Here is a 22,385-nt window from a genome sequence, read left to right on the forward strand (position 1 = left end):
TAAACCTTTCCTATCCATGTACTGCCCTAAGGTCTTTTAAACATTGTTATTGTGCCTCAATCACTTTCTCTGGCAGCTTGTTCCATAAACCCACCATCCTGTGTGAAAAAGCTGTTGCACTGAGGTTGCTTGAAGGATAAATAATGTCCAACACATAGGGCACGATTCCACCCCATCCTCTTTTTTTAATAATATCGTGGGATCACGCATCGTAGGACCGTAGAGCACAGAAATGTGGCCCTTCCAGCCCACCTTCTCCATGCCAACCATGATGCCCATCAAGCCTGCATTAGGCCCGTATACCTCTACACCTTTTCTATCCAAGTACCTGTCCAACTGCCTTTTAAACACTGTAATTGTATCTGCCTCTAGCACTTCCTCTAGCAGCTGAAAGGGCAGGTGGGGCCTTTGTTTAATGTCTCCTACAAAAGGATATGTAAATCATATTATTGTTACCTGTACCGAGGTACAGCGAAAAACTTTTGTTTTGCATGTCATCCACACAGATCATTTCATCACATCAGTGCATCGAGCTAGTAACAGAATGCAGAATATAGTGTTATGATTACACGGAAGGTGTCGTACAGGAATTGGAATTGGTTTATCGGACTTTTAGGCAGACAGGATTGTGCTTTCAGAGCAGCAGCTCCCAGTACTTCCTCGGGGTGATACAAAGAATGAGGACAAGAGTTGTCCGCATTGGACCTTCAAGCCTGCTTCAATGTTCATCAGGATCATGGCTGATCTGTTTTGGCCTCAATTCCACATTCGTACCTGTTCACCATTACCTTGGACACCCCGTAGTCTAAAAACCTGTCCACCTGGAGTATATTTCATGGCAGCCCTCTGGGGTGCAAGATCCCAAAGATTCACAAGTATGTCGGTGAAGTAACTCTTCCATCTCGGTCTTAACTGGTAACCCATTACCCTGAGACTACAGCCCTCGGTTCTGTACTTGGTCATCTTCATAAAACAAATGTTCTGTATCAACCCAATCCTGCCCCCTTGCAAACTATCTTTCTTGGTAAATCATCTCTCGTTCTTCTGGACCTCCAGACTATTGCTTAAACTTGTGGGGAAAAAAGCCTTTCATACTTTGAGTCAACATAATGAACCTTCTCTGTGCCGCCTCCAAAGTTTGTACATTAAGCCATGAATCAAACCAAACTCGCACACAGGTGAGCCATCACCAACGCCCAATCAATCATAACAATTTCTTTTTTTTTTATACTCCACCCAATATTCCAATTGCCTCTGTAATGATTTACTGAACTAGCATGCTTTTTGTTTGTCGTATTCAGCTGTTAAACATTCTTCCCAACAACACATTCCATTTGTTGAAATGTGTCCTGCCTAAACTAGCCCTTCACAGGCATGACGCAACGTAGTTCTGGGCTACTGCCCAGGTGTACGTGAAACTGTTTTAGGTTATCCATTTCAAAACATTTCAGGTACAGAACCATGCATGTGTCTGTTACACGAGAAGCTTGCCACCACCCGTCCCTGCCTTTCTTTAACTAACCTGTACTCAGAAGAGATTTATTATCACTGACATATGACGTGAAGTTTGTTGTTTTGCGGCAAAGACATAAAAATGACAATAAATTACAGAAATAAATGGTGCAAAAAAAGGGATAATGAGGTAGTGTTCACGGACTGTTCAGAAATCTGATGGCGGAGGGGAAGAAGCTGTTCCTGAATCACTGAGTGTGGGTCTTCGGGCTCCTGTACCTCCTCCCTGATGCGAGTAATGAGAAGAGGGCATATCCCGGATGGTGAGGGTCCTTGGTGATGGATTCGATCCTGTGCATTGGAGCCTCCATACCAGGCTGTAACACACTCTTTCATCTCCTTATCCAGCTTCTTAAACAAGTCTCTCCAGTTTGACTCTGGCGCTCCCAGTGGGGTATGCGTTCTACGTCCTCTCTTGGGGGCCTGAGTTACAAGGAGAGGTTGCGTAGACTAGGACTTTATTCCCTGAAACAGGCAGCCAAGGGTGGTGGTGGAAGCAGATACAACAGAGGCTTTTAGATAGGCACAGAAACATGCAGGGAATGGAGGGGTGTGGGTCATGTAACATAGGAGATTGAGGGGCGGCCGGGTAGAGGTGTATAAGATCACAAGGGGCATAGACAAGGTGAAAGCATATTGTCGTTTTCCCAGGGAGGGGAGTGCTAAAAACAAGAGGGGCATCGGTTTAAAGATCAGAGGCAAGAGATTTAAAAAGGGACATCAGGGGCAGCTTCTTCACACAAAGGGTGGTGTGTATTTGGACTAAGCTGCCAGAAATAGTGGTTGAGGCGGGCACATTAGCAACATTCAAAAGCCATCTGGATAAGTCCATGGACAGGAGAGGTTTAGAGGGCTCTGGGCCAAAGACAGGCAGATGGGACTAGCTCGCTGGGCAATAGCCGGCATGGATGAGTTAGGGCTGAAGGGCCTGTTTCCATGCTGTATGAGTCTGTGACTAGAGTGAAGAGGCAATCTTAATTCCCAGATATTTTCACAGCTGTTCTTTCTTGTTCCAGCCTGCAAATGGAAATGTTTCTTCCAAGAGTGTCCAATCAATTCCTTTAATAAAGCTTTCTGGAGAAAGATAAAACACAATTCAATCATAGAACCATACAGCACAAAACAGGCCCTTCGGCCCACCATGTTGTGCCGTCCATCAAACCACCCTCACACTACCTAACCCCCTTCCTCCCGCATATCCCCCCATCCCACACTCCTCCATATGCCTTATCCGACAAGCTCTTGAACCTGTTCAATGTATCTGCCTCCACCACCACCCCAGGCAGTGCATTCCATTCACCAACCACTCTCTGGTGAAAAACCTCCCCCTGACATCTCCCCTGAACCTCCCACCCATAACCTTAAAGCCATGCCCTCTCGTCTTGAGCATTGGTGCCCTGGGAAGGAGGCACTGACTGTCTACTCTATCTATTCCTCTCAGTATTTTATATACCTCTATCATGTCTCCTCTCATCCTCCCTCCTTTCCAGTGAATAAAGCCCTAGCACCTTAAGCCTCCTCCTCATATTCAATACTCTCTAATCCCAGGAAGCATCCTGGTAAATCTCCTCTGCACCCTCTCCAACGCCTCCACATCCTTCCTATAATGAGGCGACCAGAACTGACACAGTACTCTAAGTGTGGCCTAACTAGAGTTTTGTAAAGCTGCATCATCACCTTGCGGCTCTTAAACTCAATCCCGCGATTTATGAAAGCCAACATCCCATTGGCCTTCTTAACCGCTCTTTCCACCTGTGAGGCAACTTTCAATGAACTGTGAATATGAACCCCCAGATCCCTCTGCTCCTCCACACTGCCAAGTACCTTGCCATTTACTCAGTACTCTGCCCTGGAGTTTGTCCTTCCAAAGTGTACCACCTCACACTTCTCCGGATTGAACTACATCTGCCACTTGTCAGCCCAGCTCTGCATCCTATAAATATCCCTCTGTAAGTTCCGACAGCCCTCCACACTATCCACAACACCGCCGATCTTAGTGTCGTCTGCAAACTTACTAACCCAGCCTTCCACCCCCTCATCTAAGTCATCTATAAATATCACAAAAAGTAGAGGTCCCAGAACCGATCCCTGCAGGACACCACTAGTCACTGCCCTCCAATCCGAGGGCACTCCTTCCACCACAACCCTCTGCTTTCTACATGCAAGCCAATTCCTAATCCACACAGCCAAGCTTCCTTGGATCCCTTGGCCTCTGACCTTCTGAAGAAGCCTACCATGAGGAACCTTATCAAACGTCTTACTAAAATCCATGTAACCACATCCACCGCACTGCCCTCATCAATCTTCCTGGTGACCTTCCTCAAAGAACTCTATCAGGCTTGTGAGGCAGATCTTCCCTTCACCAAAGCCATGCTGGGCTGTCCCTAATCAGTCCATGATTCTCTTGGTGTTCATAAACCCTATCCCTTAGAATCTTTTCTAACAGCTTACCCACCACAGACGTGAGACTCACCGGTCTATAATTCCCTGGCCTTATCCCTATTACCTTTTTTGAACAAGGGGACAACATTCGCAACCCTCAATCCTCCGGTACCATCCCCGTGGACACGAGGACTCAAGGATCCTTACCAGCGGTTCAACAATCTCCTCCCTAGCCTCTCGAAGCAGCCTGGGGAAAATCCCGTCAGGCCCCGGCGATTTATCTGTCTTAATATTATTTAACAACTTCAACACATCCTCTCTTGATATCTACAACCTCGAGAACATTAACCCTACCAGCACTCCCTTCCGCGTCATCAAGACCCCTCTCCTTGGTGAATACCGAAAGAGAAGTGCTCATTGAGAACTTCTCCCACTTACGCTGCCTCCAGGCAAATTCTCCCACCTTTGTCCTTAATCGGACCTACCTTTACCCTAGCCATCCTCCTACCCTTCACGTACTGGAAAAAGGCCTTAGGATTTTCCTTAACCCTTACTAGTCAATGCGTTTTCATGTCCCCTTTCTAGCTCTCCTCAGCCCTTTCTTAAGTTCCCTTCCTCTCTACCCTATATTCCTCACGGGCCCTGTCTGAACCTTGCTGCTTTTATACCTCTCGTACGCTACCTTCTTCCCCCTAACAAGTCGTTCCACCTCTTCGTCACCCACGGTTCCTTCACCCTGCCATTCCTTTCTGCCTCACCAGGACATATTTATCCCTAACATCCTGCGTAAGATCCCTGAACATCGACCACATCTCCATGGTACATTTTCCTTCAAAAAGGACATCCCAATTTACGCTCCCAAGTTCTCTCCTTATAGCCTCATAGTTCGCCCTTCCCCAGTTGAAAATCCTCTCGTCCTCTCTGCACCTGTCCCTGTCCATGACAATTTTAAAGGTAATGGAGCAATGGTCACTGTCCCCCAAATGCTCACCCACCAATAGATCCTTCACCTGTCCCGGTTCATTTCCTAAAACTAGATCTAACATGGCATTCCCTCGAGTCGGCCTGTCAACATACTGCATCAGGAATCCCTCCCGGACACATTTAACAAATTCCGTCCCATCTAAACCTTTGGCACTAAGCAGGTTCCAGTCTATATTTGGGAAGTTGAAGTCTCCCATTATAACAACCCTGTTATTTTTGCTTCTCTCCAAACACTGCCTGCCAATCTGCTCCTCTATATCTCTACTGCTACCGGGGGGCCTATAGAATACTCCTAGTAGAGTAACTGCTCCTTTCTTGTTCCTTAACTCCACCCATACGGACTCTAGAGATGATCCTTCTACAACATCCATCCTTTCCACAGCCGTAACAGTGTCCCTGACCAGTATCGCCACCCCTCCTCCTCTTCCCCCGCCTTCCCTATCCCTCTTAAAACACCGAAAATCAGGAATATTCAATATCCACTCCTCTCCTGACGTCAGCCATGTCTCAGTAATAGCCACGATATCATGGTCCCCCATACTTATCCAAGCCCTCAGTTCATCCCCCTTATTCCTGACACTTCTTGCATTTAAGTAAACACACTTCAGTCCATCTACCTTACTACTTTTATAGCCTGTACTCTGCTTCTCCTTCCCCAAAGCCTCGCTACCTGTTTGATCTGACTTTTCCCCATTCCCTTCTTCCTCTGACCTACTCCTCTGGTTCCCTTCCCCCTCACAAACTAGTTTAAACCCTCCCGAACCACCCTACCAAATCTCGCCGCAAGGATATTGGCCCCCTTCTGGTTCGGGTGTAACCTGTCCTCTCTGTACAGGTCCCACCTTCCCGAGAAGAGATCCCAATGATCTAAAAATCTAAAACCCTCCCTCCTGCACCAGCTTCTCAGCCACGCATTTATCTGCCACCTCCTCCTATTCCTGCCTTCACTATCGCGTGGCACTGGCAGGAATCCTTCCTGATCTTTGAAAACCCACAGTTCTGGTATAATCATTAATCTGGAAACACAACAGTCCTGATGCAGGGACTCGACCTGAAATGTTGACAATTCCTTTCCCCCCCCCACACAGATGCTGAGTTCTTCCAGTATATTGTTTGTTGATCCTAATTAATCGGTTTTCCCCCCAAGGTGGAGTTCAGAACTGTTCATGTAGCCTAACCAAGTTTAACATCACTGCTCTGCTGCTTAATTTTCTCCATCTAGAAGTGAACTCTACTGCTTTGTTAAGTCTCTGGTCATTGTCACAGTCATACAGCAGAGAAACAGGCTCTTCGGCCCGGCATGTCCATGCGTACCATTTAGTAGCCATCTATGCTAATACCACTTGGCCTATCACTTTCTATGCCTTAAAACAAACTGCTGGAGAAACTCAGCGGGTCAGGCAGCATCTGTGGAGGCAAAGGGGTAGTCGCCGTTTTAGGTCGAGACCCTGTATCGGGTCAGAGAGTGTGGAGGCAAGACAGCTGGTGTACAGAGGCGAGAGGGAGGGGTGAGGCGATAGCTGAAACCAGGTGAGGAGAGAGGTGATGGGGCAGAGTTGTTCCAACTCTAACCTTCTCCCTCCACCACCTGACTCCATCCGCCCATCATTTCCCTCCTCACCCGGATCCACCTGTCACTTGCCAGCTTCCTGCCTCACCCGTCCCCCTCACCTCTTTATACCGGCCATCTCCCCTCTCCACTCTCAGTCCCGATGCAGGGTCTCCACCCGAAATATCGGCCATCCCTTTGAATCCACAGATGCTGCCTGACCCGCTGAGTTCCTCCAGCAGTTTTTGTTTTGCTCCAGATTCCAGCATCTGCCGTATCTTGTGTCTCCATCTTCAATATCTTGGTGATTCAAGTGCTCATCTGGATACTCCTCGTATGCAGTGAGAATCTCTGTCTCCACCACCCCCTCAGGCAGTGCGGTCCAGATTCCAACCACCTTCTGGGTGAGAAAATCCCCCTCAGATTCCCTCTAAACCTTCTTGTGGATACCTCACTGGCGAAGTCCATTAATGGCAAATTTTACAAGAAGCTCGTTCCTGTTTAATCTTCCCACCCCACTCATATGACTACCCTGATAACCACGTTATATTTTTATTTATTCTGTACCACTTAAGGGATGCTAATGGAATTGAAGAATCTGACACAATGTAAAGGACTACTCATTGAATGGTGGGGCGGTATCAAGGGTGGAGTGGTCTGCTTATCCTGTTGTGAACCATTCTCCTTCAACATCTGTACTTCCTTTGCATTCCGAATTCATTCTTCCGATTAAACAGCAGTGTGTCTTCCTTCCCCTCCTTCCACAGTGAATGAATTCTGGGTGAACGTACAGAAGACCGAAGCGGCAGAGAGGTGTAACCTCCATGGGTCCTACATCCTCAAAGCAGACAAGGAGAGCCTGCTGCTGAAAGACACCAAAACCAACGAAGTTCTGTTCGACTGGCCATACAAGCTGATGCGTCGTTACGGCCGGGATAAGGTAATCTCAGATGTGGTCGGGAGTCTCCAGATTTTGTTGATTATCCTCAAAGGAACCTCATTATAAAGTGCTTGTTTTTCTGACTGTGGTCACCAATCTAGTCACCATTGAATTGCTTCACCAATGGCAGCCCTGCTTTCAGCTGATTAGGTCTCAAGCCTTAAATCCTTTCTTAACCCACTTAAGATAAGATAAGATCTTTATTAGTCACATGTACATCGAAACACACAGTGAAATACATCTTTTGCGTAGTGATTTTGGGAGGCAGCCCGCAAGTGTCGCCACGCTTCCGGCACCAACATAGCACGCCCATAACAAAGCCTGAATCCGTCGACCCATCTTTTGTAAGATAAGATACCTTTACTAGTCACATGTACATCGAAACACACTGTTCCACGCTTTCGGCACCAACACAGCATGCCCACAACTTCCTAACCCATCCGCCTTTGGAATGTGGGAGGAAACCGGAGCACCCGGAGGAACCCACGCAGTCATGGGGAGAACGTACAAACTCCTTGCAGACAGCGGCCGGAATTGAACCCGGGTCACTGGTGCTGTAATAGCATTACGCTAACCACTACACTACAGTGCTTGCATTTTACTCATCTGTCCAAATATGTCTTTGTGTGATGGTTTGATAACGTTTCTATGAGGAGACCAGACCCATTTTAATACAGTTTAGAAGAACAAGAAGAGGTCTTATCAAAACCTATCAATTTCTTAAAGATCTTGATGGCCAGGAGGATATTTCTCCTGACTGACGAGTCTAGAAGGTCAAAGTCTTAGGATACAGAGCCAAACATTTTGGACTGAGCCAAAGCAAAATTTCTTCAAGCAAAGGGTGATGAGTTAGTGGAATACATGAAAATGGATGCAGTAGCTGTCATCTTGGTATTGGGATTGGTTTATTATTGTCACTTGCACCGAAGTGCAGTGAAAAACTTGTCGTGCATACCGTTCGTACAGATCAATTCATTACATGGTGCATTGAGGTAGTACAGGGTAAAAACAATAGCAGAATACAGAGTAAAGTGTCACAGCTACAGGGAAGTGCATTACAGGGAAGTGCTTCCAAAATTCTATAGATTCTAGAATAATCTTCGCTGATTAAAGGGCAGCAAATTTAACCCTGATATTGGTATTGGTTTATTATTGTCATGTGTACCGAGATTACAGTGAAAAACTTTGTTTGCGTGCCATCCAGGCAGATCATGCCGTACATAATCAGGTTTATATGCAGCATCTTTTTGTAGAGGCAAAAAGATGCCTCTACATCTTTTTGTAGAGGCAAAAGATGGTTGACATCTCGGGTCAAGACTCTGCATCAGGACTGAGAGTGTGGAGGGGAGACGGCCGGTATACAGTGGTGAGGGGGACAGGTGAGGCAGGAGCTGGCGAGTGAGTAGGTGGATCCAGATGAGGAGGGGTTGATGGGCAGATGGGGGAGGGAGGGGAGGAGATAGCAACAGAGGCTGGGAGCTGATGGGCGGAGGCAACAGAAGGCTGCAGATGGTGCAATCTGATGGGAAAGGAAGGTGGGAATGGAACCAGATAAGGAAGGGATGGTGGGCAGATGGGAACAGTGGGCGGGGGGGGGCGGGGGGGTTACAGGGGACCCACTGGGTGAGTATGTGGGTGATAGGCAGATGGAACCAGGTGGAGGAGTGGATAGAAAGACAAGATTTCTTTATTAGTCACATGTACATCGAAACACACAGTGAGACGCATCTTTTGCGCAGAGTGTTCTGGGGGCAGCCCGCAAGTGTCGCCACGCTTCCGGCGCCAACATAACACGTCCACAACTTCCTAACTGTCATGAACCAGCAACAAAAGAAACACACTGAGCATGATTCAGTGTTAAAAACTATTTTATTAATCACTACTTATGATAATACGTAAAATAAAAGTAAAAATGTTAGTATGTTAGAATTCAAAAATGTTAAACCTCGAACGTTAACCCCAAAACTAAACTCGTCGTGTGTGTGTGTGACAAAGTCCAAAACTCCCAGTTCCTGAATGGTTCTTAAAGTTCAGTTCCGCAAGCCATAAGGTGAAACATGAGCAAGGGCTTCTTCAACAACCACCGTTGTCTGAAGATAAGATGTAGATGTAGAAAAACATAGAGAGAGTACATACGAAATCCAAATGTTCCACGATGGAACCCAAACGACACTTCAGTGTTTACTCGGTAGTGACTTCCTCACCCCGAAAAGCATCCGAACCGTGGTCGTCCACACACAAATACCTGTTTCCTTCTACAGGTCAGCAACAAAGTGAACTCCACCGGATTACTTCCAACTTCCATACATGGATTTCAGTGGCAAACACAGTTATTGTTTCTCATCCATCGATAGAGAAAACAAGCAGGCTGGTGTCTCTCTCCCTTCTCTCTCTCTCTCCTTCTTCTTCTGACTCCTTCAACAACGTCATTACGTCCTTTATCTTCTATTGACGTAAGCACGCCCCACACACACAAACACACACACTCTCTAAAAGGGACTTTCACTGAGTCCGTAACACTAACCCGTACGCCTTTGGAATGTGGGAGGAAACCGGAGCACCCGGAGGAAACCCACGCAGACACGGGGAGAACGTACAAACTCCTTACAGACAGCGGCAGGAATTGAACCCGGGTTGCTGGCGCTGTAATCGCGTTACACTAACCGACACACTACCGTGCCTGCCCCTGGGTAACTGGGTAGTGGGGCTGGGAGAGGGGGGTAGTTGGAAAGAAGGAGTGTGTGCAAGAGCACCTGGGTGAATCAGGAGGAGAAAGGAGGACCAGGTTACCTGAAATGGAAGAATTAAGTGTTCATGCTGTGGGGTTGTAGACTACCCAGGTGGAATACGAGGTGCTGTTCTTCTAGATTGCAGTTGTTTTTACCCCCTCAGTGTGGGAATGGAGACGGGAGCTGAAATAGCATGCATCCGGGAGTTGAAGATGGCCATTTGTGGACAGAGCGCAGATGGTTGTCAAAGCAGTCGCCCAGTCCGTGCTTGGTCTGGCCCAGCATCTGTAGTTTCTTGTGTCCCTAGTGTTAAGTTTGCCGACAGTACAAAACTCAAGTAATTATGGTAAACATGAGAAAAGAATGAAAATTCTTTATCATATGGGTGTAGAAATCTCCAAACATCTAAAATTCCGGATTCAACTAAAAAGGAATTAATAAAGACAGCGGATTTGTTTGGAAGTGCAGGATTTGACACAGATCTATCCATGGAAGGGTTTAGACAACAGTTAAAATCTCCACCCATAATCAAAGTGTATTCATTTAAGTTAGGAAAAAATGCAAACAGATGTTTAAAAAATTCAGGGTGATCTACATTGGATGCATAAACATCAACCAGAACAACCTTTTTATTATGAAGCAGACCAGTAATTAATAAAAATCTACCATTTGGGTCTGATATTGTCTCATGATGGACAAATGAAATTGAGGAGTCTATAAAAATAGAAACTCCTTTCACCTTTGCTTGTGAATTCGAATGGAACTGTTGACCCCGACAGTACAAAACTGGGCAGGGTTGTGAGTTGCAGTGAGAAGACAAAGAGGCTTCAAAGCAATTTTTAGGCAAGTAAGGAGGTAAATGTGTGTTAAATAATGTGAATAAATGTGAAGTTGTCCACTTTGGTAGGAAAAAAACAAAAAGGCAGTACACTCTAAAGGGCAAGACCCTTAACAGTGTTGAAGAGCAGAGAGACCTGGGGTGCAAGTCCATGGCTCATTGAAAGTGTCTACACAGGTAGACAGGGTGGTAAAGAAGGCTTATGGAACGCTTGCTTTCATCAATCGAGGTATTGAGTACAGGAGTCAAGAAGTTACGATGCATCTCTATAGAACTCTGGTTAGGCTGCATTTAGAGTATTGCGTGCAATTCTGGTCACCTTACTATAGGAAGGATGTCGAGGCTTTAGAGAGGATACAGAGGAGGTTTACCAGGATGCTGCCTGGATTAGAGGGCATGTGCTATCAGGAGAGGCTGGACAAACTTGGGCTCTTTTCTCTTGAGCGGTGGTGGCTGAGGGGTGATCTGTTGGAAGTGTATAAAATTATGAGGGGCATAGATAGGGTGGACAAGCAATATCTTTTTCCCCATTATTGAGCGATCCAATACCAGAGGGCATGCATTTAAGGTGAGGGGGGTAGGTTCAGAACAGACGTGAGGGGTACGTTTTTTCCTCAGAGAGCGGTGGATGCCTGGAATGCATTGCCTGATAGGGTGGAGGAGGCAAATTCATTGGGGGCTTTTAAGAGGGGCTTGGATGGGCACATGAATGAGAGGAAAATAGAGGGATATGGGCATTCTGTAGGTAGGAGGGATTAGCTATGTCGTCACAACATTGTGGGCCGAAGGGCCTGTCTGCTGTACTGTTCTGTTACTTAAAAGAGTGATACATTGTGGAATGTTGACTAATAGAGGGACCTGGTTGTCCTTGGAGATCCAGTGACTGAAAAGAAATGTGCAGGTGCAAAAGGCAATTTAAAAAGTTGGAATGTGTTGGGAAAGGCCTTGAATACAGGAGCAAGGGTGTCTTGCTCCAATGATGCAGGGCATTGGGGGAGACCATGCCTGGAGCATTGTGTGCAGATTTGGTCTCCTTATTCAAGGAAGGAAACGTGTCATAGAGAGTGTACAACAAAGGTTCACCGGACTGATTCCTGGGATTGCACAACTGTTGTACGAAGAGAGATTAGAATGACTAGATTTCTATTCACCAGAGTTTAGAAGAATGAGAGGGGAAAAATGCAAAAATTTGGATGCAGGGAGGATTTTTCCCTGGTTGGGGAGTCTAGAGTAAAAGTTCACAGGTTTCGGTATACAGGGTAAGATGTTTAGGACTGACATGAGGTGAAATTTCATCTCTGAGGATAGTGGACGTTGAATTCTCTACACAGAAGATGCTGGAGGCTAAATCAAAGTTAAGTTTTGTGTCAAGGGGTATGGGTAGAGAGAAGGAATATTGAGATAGAAGATCAACCATGTTTGCATTGAATACTGGAACAGGCTTGAAGGGCAAAGTGGCCTCCTCCTGTGTTTCTATACTTCTAGGCTGGGAGCAGAGGCTCTTTACTAAATAGACAATAGACAATAGGAGCAGAAGTAGACCATTCGGCCCTTCGAGTCTGCACCGCCATTTTGAGATCATGGCTGATCCTCAACAATCAATATCCTGTTCCTGCCTTGTCCCCATATCCCTTGATTCCCCTATCTATAAGAAACCTATCTAACTCCTTCTTGAAAGTGCCCAGAGAATTGGCCTCCACTGCCCTCTGAGGCAGTGCATTCCACAAATTCACAACCCTCTGGGAGAAGAAGTTTTTCCTCACCTCTGTCCTAAATGGCCTAGCCCTTATTCTTAAATCATGCCCCCTGGTCCTGGACTTCCCCAACATCTGGAACATATTTTCTGTCTTTATCTTGTCCAATCCCTTAATAATCCTGTATGTTTCAATCAGATCCCCTCTCAATCTTCTCAATTCCAGCGTGTACAATCCCAGTCTCTCCAACCTCTCAGCATAAGACAGTCCCGACATCCCCGGAATTAACCTCAGTAAACCTACGCTGCACGCCCTCTATAGCCAGGATATCCTTCCTTAACCCTGGAGACCAAAAACTGTACACAATACTCCAGGAGTGGTCTCACCAGGGCCCTGCACAAAAGCAAAAAGATTCTTTTGCTTTTGTACTCAATTCCCCTTGTAATACAGGCCAACATTCCATTAGCCTTCATCACTGCCTGCTGCACTTGCTCATTCACTTTCAGTGACTGATGAACAAGGACTCCTAGATCCCTTTGTATTTCCCCCTTACCTAACTCCACACCATTCAGATAATAATCCGCCTTCCTGTTCCTGCTCCCAAAGTGGATAACCTCACACATCCACGTTAAACTTCATCTGCCAAGTATCTGCCCACTTACCCAACCTATCCAAATCACCTTGAATTCTCCTAACTTCCTCTACACATGTCGCACTGCCACCCAACTTTGTATCATCAGCAAACTTGCTAATGTTATTCACAATGCCTTCATCTAAATCATCAACATAGATCGTAAACAGCTGCGCTCCCAGCACCGAGCCCTGTGGCACCCCACTAGTCACGGCCTGCCATTCTGAGAAACATCCATTCACCCCTACCCTTTGTTTCCTATCCGCCAACCAGTTTTCTATCCATGTTAATACTCCCAATGTTAAATCTCCCAATCTGTATGATCCCTTGGTCACGAGGAGTTGTGCTGAGTCTGTCTGACTCATTTCATACTGGGGGCTGAAAGTACAATCAGGAGGCAGAGAGAGAGAGAGAGATAAAATAGGAGTTTATCTATTATTCCAAAGCCCAGTGTCCCCCAAATAATCGGATTTCTCAGGACAATCAGGATTGCATCGAAAAATTGTCGTCCAGTGAGTCTCCGCAGCCTAATCATGCTTGTCTTATTTGAACGAGCTATCCAGTTGGTTTCTAATTAAATCACTTAAAATTTCTCGAACTCCCACTGAACCTGCCTTCACCATTCCAGATGATAACAACCCACCGTGAGTTTGTATAAAACTCTTGCATATTTTTACCCATTCCCAGGCCCTTCATCTTCTGTTCTTGAAATCACTTTCCTTTTGTTACTGACCCTGAGTAATTTCTGATGCATTTAGCTTGTTAATACTTACAATAGCTACATGATAAATGATAGCTGATCTATATCTAACCTACACGTGCTGGATGGAAACTTTAAAATATCATAAGAAGTGCATGTTCACACTTCTCACCCTTTGTTATCAACAAGGCCTGTGTTCTTTTTTAGTGCATCTTGATACAATTTTATTGCAGTTACTTGGTTGACAACTGTAGATAACTAACTTCCTTCTGATCTGACTGCAACACTGCACATTTTTTTTTCCATTCCAAGGCACAGGGGAGTGTGACCTTTGATATGCTGTGTCTACTTGATGCATTTTCCAACCCAAGATGCTAAGTATGATTAAAGAATGCTGCACAGAGGAAGTGGCTGACCAGAGGATATACAGTGCAGAGACTTTTTGTTCTGCATCCACACTCTATTTTTCACTGCAATTGAATAAGAACCAGTTATGTTGTACATCAAAGCCCTGCTCCCACTTCCCTTTGGACATATTGCACTCAATTTCTGTTCACACAATTCGACATCGAACAGTACAGCACGTGTAAACCCACATGGTTTACAGCACAGAGAGAGAGAGACCATTCAGCCCATCTTTATGCTCAACTGTGTTCAACTAACTTCCCCTTAAATACTTCTATTTATTCGCAACTTCTCCTTATGGTAGTAAGTTCCACATTCTAATGACTCGGTGGGTGAAGAAGCATCCTGATTCATCATTTATGAACAACTATATTTACGGCTCGTGGCTTCGATCAGCCCCCTCCCTCCCCAAGGGGAAAGACTTTTGATCACTGAAATGATTCATCAAGCCACTTGGGTCAGGGGGCATTAGTGATAGGGCAAAAAGTGCCAGCCTTGCCATTGGTGTCCATGTCAGTAGTGGAGAGGGCAGCATGGTAGTGTAGCGGTTAGCGTAATGCTATTACAGCGCCAGCTGCCCGGGTTCAATTCCCGCTGCTGTCTGTAAGGAGTTTGAACGTTCTCCCCGTGTCTGCGTGGGTTTCCTCCGGGTGCTCCGGTTTCATAGAACATAGAACAGTACAGCACAGAACAGGCCCTTCGGCCCTCAATGTTGTGCTGACATAGCTAATCCCTTCTAATACCAATACCTGCAGAAATCCCATATCCCTCCATTTTCCTCTCATTCATGTGCCCATCCAAGCCCCTCTTAAAAGCCCCCAATGAATTTGCCTCCACCACCCTATCAGGCAACGCATTCCAGGCATCCACCACTCTCTCAGTAAAAGAAACCCCTCTCACCTTAAATGCATGCCCTGTGGTATTGGATCACTCAATAATGGGAAAAAGATATTGCTTGTCCACCCTATCTCTGCCCCTCATAGTTTTATACACTTCCAACAGATCACCCCTCAGCCTCCGCCGCTCTAGAGAAAAGAGCCCAAGTTTGTCCAGCCTCTCCTGATAGCACATGCCCTCTAATCCAGGCAGCATCCTGGTAAACCTCCTCTGCACCCTCTCTAAAGCCTCGACATCCTTCCTGTAGTGAGGTGACCAGAATTGCACGCAATACTTTAAATGCGGCCCAACCAGACTTCTATAGAGATGCATCGTGACTTCTATAGAGATGCATCGTAACTTCTTGACTCCGGTACTCAATACCTCGATTGATGAAAGCAAGCGTTCCATAAGCCTTCTTAACCACCCTATCTACCTGTGTAGACATTTTCAGTGAGGCATGGATTTGCACCCCAAGGTCTCTCTGCTCTTCAACACTGTTAAGGGTCTTGCCCTTGAGAGTGTACTGCCTCTTGACATTAGTCCTCCCAAGGTGCAACACCTCACAATTATCCGGGTTAACCTCCATCTGCCATTTCTCTGCCCACATCTGCAGCTGATCTATATCACCCTGTATCCATCACCAGTCTTCTACACTATTCACAGCTCCACCAATCTTGGTATCGTCTGCAAACTTACCAACCCACCCATCAACATACTCATCCAGGTCATTTACGTACATCACAAACATCACAGGCCTCCAGCCCGAATAAGTCCCTTCAACCACCACCCTTCAACCACTGTGGGCAAGCCAGTTCTGGATCCACACAGCCAATTCTCCACTGACCCCATGCATCCAAACTTTCTTGATTAACCGATTCTGTGTGACCTTGTCAAATGCCTTACTGAAGTCCATATAGATGACATCCACAGCTCTACCTTCATCAATCTCTCTCGTCACCTTGTCAAAAAACTCAACCAGGTTAGTAAGATACGATTTGCCCCACACAAAGCCATGCTGGCTTTCACAAGCTCACAAGACAAAGGAGCAGAAGTAGGCCATTCGGCCCATCGAGTCTGCTCCATGAGCATCGAGTCTGCTCCTATCCAGCCCCAAATTCTGGCCTTATCCCCATATCCCTCGATACCTTGGCTAATTAGATACCTATCTATCTCCTCCTCAAACGCCCCCAATGATCGGGACTCCACAGCTGTAGGTGGCAAAGAATTCCATAATTTCACTACCCTCTGGCTAAAGAAATTTCTCCTCATTTCTGTTTTAAACCGGCACCCTCTAATTCTAAGATTGTGCCCTCTAGTCCTGGACTCACCTACCAAGGGAAACAGCTTAACCACATCTACTCTGTCTAGTCCTTTCCCTAATCAAGCCATTGGATTCCAGATGCTTGTATATCCTATCTCAAAGGATTTTCTCCAGCAATTTCCTTACAACTGATGTGAGACTCACCGGTCTATAGTTCCCCGGATTTTCCCTTGTTCCTTTCTTAAGTAGAGGAACAACATTAGCCACTTGCCAGTCCTCCGGGACCTCACCCGTGGTCAAAGAGGATACAAAGATACTGGGCAAGGCCCCAGCAATTTCCTCTCTCACCTCCCTCATAACCTGGGGTATATCCCATCGGGATCCAGGGACTTACCCACCTTAGTACTGTTTAGGAGACCTAACACTACCTCCTCCTTGATGTCTAAATGCCCGAACATGTTTACGCCCTCAGTTCCAATTTCTGCGTCCTGCATGTCCCTTTCCTGGGTGAATACTGAAGAGAAATATTCATTCAGAACCTCACCCACATCCTCTGCATCCAAACATAGATTCCCTTCTTTATCCTGAAGTGGTCCTACGCTTTCCCTCGGTATCCTCTTATTCCTTATGTAGGTATAGAATGCCTTTGGATTCTCCCTAATCCTACTTGCTATGGACTTTTCATGGCCCCTCCTGGTTTTCCTAATTCCCTTCTTGAGTGCATTTCTAGCTTCTCTATGGTCCTCACGTGCTCTGTCTGATCCTAACTTCCGAAGCTCTACATACTTGTCCTTTTTCTTCTTGACCAAGTTCATCACTTCTCTGGACATCCAAGGTTCCCTTATTTTGCCATTCATGCCTTTCCTTCTAATCGGGACATACCTATCCTGTACCCTATATATTTGATCCTTAAGCACTTTCCACATGTTCGAGTGGACTTCCTCCCACGTTCCAAAGACATACGGGTTAGGAAGTTGCAGGCATGCTATGTTGGCGCCGGAAGCGTGGTGACACTTGTGGGCTGCCCCCAGAACACTCCACGCAAAAGATGCATTTCACTGTGTGTTTCGATGTACATGTGACTAATAAATAAATATCTCATATGAATAATCTTTTTTCAAAAAAAAAACAATCTTTTTGCACCAAATTTTATTTTTCTGCTTCCGTTTCTTAAGAGAAAGTTGCAGGAGGAATAGAACAGTATGTGGATGGTATCAGCCGCTTGGCTGATAGAGCAATGCGGCGCAGATATAGGTTCTTCAGCCCAACATTCACCATTGAATGTCAACATTCACTAGATGGGCTGGACTGGCCTGTTTCTGAGTAGTGCATGTGATACTTGTCCCTCAGCTAGTCAAAAACACATCTGGTAGTGATCTGCTCGGGGACTTGCTATGTGCAAAAGCCCACTACTTTCCCTATAAGTAGCGACCACACGTCATAATTATGATCCGTTGCTTGGAGAAATGCTTTGGGATGTTCTGAGGCCAGAAGTTCAGGTTCTTTCAGCTGCACTGAAGTTTTGAGAAGAGCAGCAACTCCTGGTTTGCAAATTAATTTTGCAAACAAAATCCCATAAAACAGGAATGTGATTGCTCTTTATCATTGCTGTTGATTATTTCCGTCTCTGGGTGGGGCAGTGGGGTAGGAGAAAGCAGCTTGTTTTGTGCATGAAATGGGCCATGGAAGCTTTGATCTTCGCTGGCACAAGCAATCTAAAGTTTAATCAAAAAGACCTTCTGTCCCGAGAGTGTTGCACTCCCCATCTGAAAACTAGTCGAGATACTGTGCCTCCGTCCTGGACCAGGACTTAGATATAAGAACTGTGTGACTAAATTGACAGTTCCATTGAATGCAGTGTGTGAAAGGGCAGGTTTTGCTCTCAATCTTTTTTCTTGCCCCAGTTGCCCTTAGAAGATATTTATTTATTAGTCACATGTACATCGAAACACACAGTGAAATGCGTCTTTTTGCGTTACTGAGAATGTGCTGGGGGGCAGCCCGCAAGTGTCGCCACTCTTCCGCCGCCAACTTCCTAACCCGTACGTCTTTGGAATGTGGGAGGAAACCGGAGCACCCGGAGGAAACCCACGCAGACACGGGGAGAACGTACAAACTCCTTACAGACAGCAGCGGGAATTGAACCCGGGTTGCTGGCGCTGGAATAAGGTCCGCTGACTGCTACATACTTGCCCTTCCAGATGGAAGAGATTGTGGGTTTGGAAGGTGGTGCTGATGAAGCCTTGATCATTTGCTGCTCTGGTACATTGGCGCTGTGTTTTTTGTGGAGAGCTTTTATACTTTTTGCCATTGCTAAATCTGGTGTTGAAAGCCCTAGCCCCCCACACCCCCTATTATTGAATGGCATCTTCACCGAGCTTTCCTCTTGTCAACAGGTCATGTTTTCCTTTGAGGCTGGTCGCAGGTGCAATTCTGGTCCAGGGAACTTCACCTTCGAGACCAAGCACGGCAACGACATCTTCCTGATAGTGGAAAGCAGCATCCAGGAGCAGAAGGCCCAGGCGGAAGGGAATCGCCGCAGCCTTCACCCGCTGGAACCTGGGGACGGCAGCGGGTCTGCTGACTCCTTGACCACCGACCTGACGCCTCCTAACTCAGCCGGGGCGAACAGCGGCTCCGGGGCCAAAGGAAGCCCCAGCAGCAGAGCTGGAGGGGCAGAGGGAGCGGCTGCTAAGAAGGAGCAAGCGGCGCCCAGGAGCATGGAGGAGAAAGAATTGTCCAAACACCTGAAGGCCCGCAGTCTGCCGGATCCCCCCAACACTGGGCCGCCGACTCCCCCGCGGTCTCCTGTTCCCAAGCCGCCCAAGCACGTTGCGAACTCCGACCCTGCCTCCATCTACTCTGACCCAGTCGATGCCCTGACTGTAGGCAAACACAACTCAGACTACCTGTACTCCGATCCACTGGACAGTGTCCCCAAAGCCCCCAACCCCCACCCTCCGCCCCGCCAGGGCTTCAAGGAGGGGAAAGCGCCCGGGAGGTGCACGGAGCCTCTGTACGCGGACATATATGAGCGGGTGAGTTACGAGTTCTCGCGGGCAGCCGTGTCCCCGAGGTCGGAGGAGCACATCTACGACGAGCCAGAGGGCAGAGCCCCTCCCCCTCTCCCCGTGCCCACCGCCATCTACAATGAGGCCAAGCAAGGAGACCAGGATGCTTGGAAGAAGAAGGTGCCGAGCGCTTCTGCCGCTAATGACTACTCTGTGCCGCCTCCTTCGAGAGGCGGCGAGCAGCTGGCTGGCAAACCCAGAAAGCCCAAGTCCAAACCACTGCCAGCGCCAAAACCAGCCAACAGGCCGTTTGTAAAAGACAAGCAGGCGGACTTCAAAGAGATTGGAAAGGAGTTGGTGAACCCTGTGCCTGAGAAGTCAGTGCTCAAAAGCAATTTTAACAGCTCGAATAACTGTATTTACAGTAAGGTTGTGAAGACCAGAGGACTAGAGAAGGAAGTATCAGTGGATGAAGTCACCAGTAACCAGGACCCTGTTTACGAAGATCTGGGGAATCTTTGATGGGCTGAAACTAGAGATTAATCTTAATTTTAGGTCTTGAAAACAGAATGTTTTTTTGTTCAGTCCTGTTTCCATAGTTCTGGAACACTGCCTCAGGCAAGGATAGTGCATTGGGTTATCCTGTACAAACAGCCGAAACAGAAGTGTCTGTCATTTTTCTTACTTCCTTCTGTTTCGTTCAGCAGTTAAAGGGAGATGAGTCATGGATACTGTGATACAAATTTATGACGTTTTTAAGGCGTAAGGTACCTTTCAAATGTGAAAACTGTCCGGTTTTTGATTTCAATGTGTCTCTGCTCAGTTCCTGTCAGACCAACATTCACATAAGGCCAAGTCTGGGTAATGAATGATTTGGCTTTTTCTCAATTATCTACTTGCCTGCCTCTCATTCCCAGCTTTGGAAGACGATATGGGATGAGAATTCCTGGAATGCCCGTGTTGGAACAAAAAGCTGCCACTGAGTTTAACGTTCTGCCTTCCTAGTGGTGAGCTCAAGGATGGCTCGACTGCAAAGATGGCAAATGAGGAGGAGGAGGAGATGGAGGGAGGCAAAAACCTGGGACCTCTTTTGAAGGAAGCATGAGAGACCACGTCATGGAAGTAGATGTTTACTGACATCTTACAACCTCAGTGGAAGGGTGTGCAAATGGTGATAGTGAATTTGGCAGAAGACTTTATCCACAAGCTACATATGGTGAAAGAGTACTGAGTACTCTCCGAAACTTGCTGTAAAGATTATGTATAAAAAAAGTTAACAGTTTATCACAGATTTAGTTTTGTATTAACTAAACTCTTCCTTTGACTCCGGATGTGTAGTCTTTCTCCCTCATTTTTAAGAATGTTGTGTATTCCAAAGTTGTTAATTATTTGTTATAATAGTCCATTATAAAGATGTCTTGGATTTGTTCAGTTCATCTGCTTTCTCTGTGTTGTGATCTTGGTTCATAGTGCGCCTGCTCACATTGGTAGGTCAGCCGAGCTACATCAGTTCCTTCTCTCAGTTCACTGACTTCTCCTTTCGGCTCCACTGTTGCTCTAGATGGGAAAGAATAGGAGCAGAGTTCCTGTGCAAAAAAGGAGCTGGTTTTAAATTGGTCCATTTCTTGGTTGTAGGTGGAAGGATTCACAGACTTGAATGTGAATGCTTCTTCATGGCTGTAACTAGCCAAGAGGTGGGTGCGGGGTGGTGCTGGGGAGGTGGAGCTGAGGGCTAGCAGTAACATGCACTGGGAGGGTTTAATGGGATTCCACAACTCATATTGGTAATTGGTTTATTATTGTTACATGTACTGAGATACGGTGAAAAGCTTTTGTTTGCATGCCATGCAGAAAGATCTTTCCATACATAAATACACTGAGGTAGTACAAAAGGGAAAACCAGAATTCAGAATACAGTGTTACAGTTACAGGGAAAGTGCATGGCCGGTAGACAAATAAAATGCAAGGGCCATGATGAGGTAGAATTGGAGATCAAGAGTTCAGCTTCAGTGAATGAGAGGTATGTTCAAAAGTCTTATAACAGTGGGTTAGAAGCTGAACTTGAGCCTGGTGGTACGTGTTCTCAAGCTTTTGTACCTTCTGCCCTATGGGACGGGAGAGAATGACTGGGGTGGGAGGGGGTCCTTGATCATGTTGGCCACCTTCCAGAGGCAGCGGGAAGTGTAGATGACACCAGTGGAGGGGAGGCTGGTTTGTGTGATACTTGGCTGTGTCCACAACTCTCTGCAGTTTCCTGTGGTCTTGGGCAGAGCAGTTGCCGTAACTAGTTGTGATGCATCTGGTGAAGGGAGGACATCTGCACCCATCTACATCAGATATTCTGCAACTCTTATCAGATACTCTCAACTCTGGCCCACACCCGCTTCTACCCCGGATGTCCTGAGCTTGACACGGGAATGCTGCCAACGAGTCAAAGGCCAGCAGTGGGAATTAGTGGGTATGTCAGTCCTGATTTGGTGATCAGATGCTTGTGAAGTGATGGGGTTAACGAAGGGGTGTATTCCTGTTTCGGCACTCTTAAACGGTGTGGGAATAAAGTTGATCTCGGGTGAAAGTGAGTCAGGTGAATGCCTCGCTCCAGTTTCATTTCAGTTTGAGTTGAGGGAAAGGAAACAGGAGCAGGGACGAGCCTATTCCCTGCTTTGCGCTTTGCCCTGTCAATTTCAACACCCTTTGTCCACTTGCAGATGTGTCTGCATCTCCTATTGATAGCCATACTTCAAGGAATGTCATTGGAAGAGAAAACTCAATGCAGTACAGGTTGAAACTGACTGGTCCAGCATTCTGTGTCCAGCAACTCCTGTTGTCCAGCATGTTTTGAATCTGTAGTACAGATCTTTACTAATGAA

At 46.6% G+C, this 22,385-nt stretch overlaps 2 protein-coding genes across 2 annotated transcripts in view; one reads left to right on the forward strand and one right to left on the reverse strand.

Moving 5' to 3' along the window:
• dok1b (docking protein 1b) overlaps window positions 1-20,957 on the forward strand; it is a 92,882-nt gene extending 71,925 nt beyond the window's left edge. The window contains exons 4-5 of the mRNA XM_052038575.1: window positions 7,195-7,367; window positions 18,901-20,957. Coding sequence (XP_051894535.1) covers window positions 7,195-7,367; window positions 18,901-20,037 — 1,310 coding nt within the window. The 3' untranslated portion in view covers window positions 20,038-20,957. The remainder of the gene's footprint in view (window positions 1-7,194; window positions 7,368-18,900) is intronic.
• Window positions 1-22,385, reverse strand: part of LOC127580023 (uncharacterized) — a 399,650-nt gene that overhangs the window by 191,908 nt on the left and 185,357 nt on the right. The window contains 1 exon segment of the mRNA XM_052033163.1: window positions 9,313-9,612. The gene's annotated coding sequence lies outside the window, so the exon portion shown is untranslated.

The sequence above is a fragment of the Pristis pectinata genome, chromosome 2 (genome assembly GCF_009764475.1).
Source record: "Pristis pectinata isolate sPriPec2 chromosome 2, sPriPec2.1.pri, whole genome shotgun sequence".
Lineage (NCBI taxonomy): Eukaryota > Metazoa > Chordata > Chondrichthyes > Rhinopristiformes > Pristidae > Pristis > Pristis pectinata.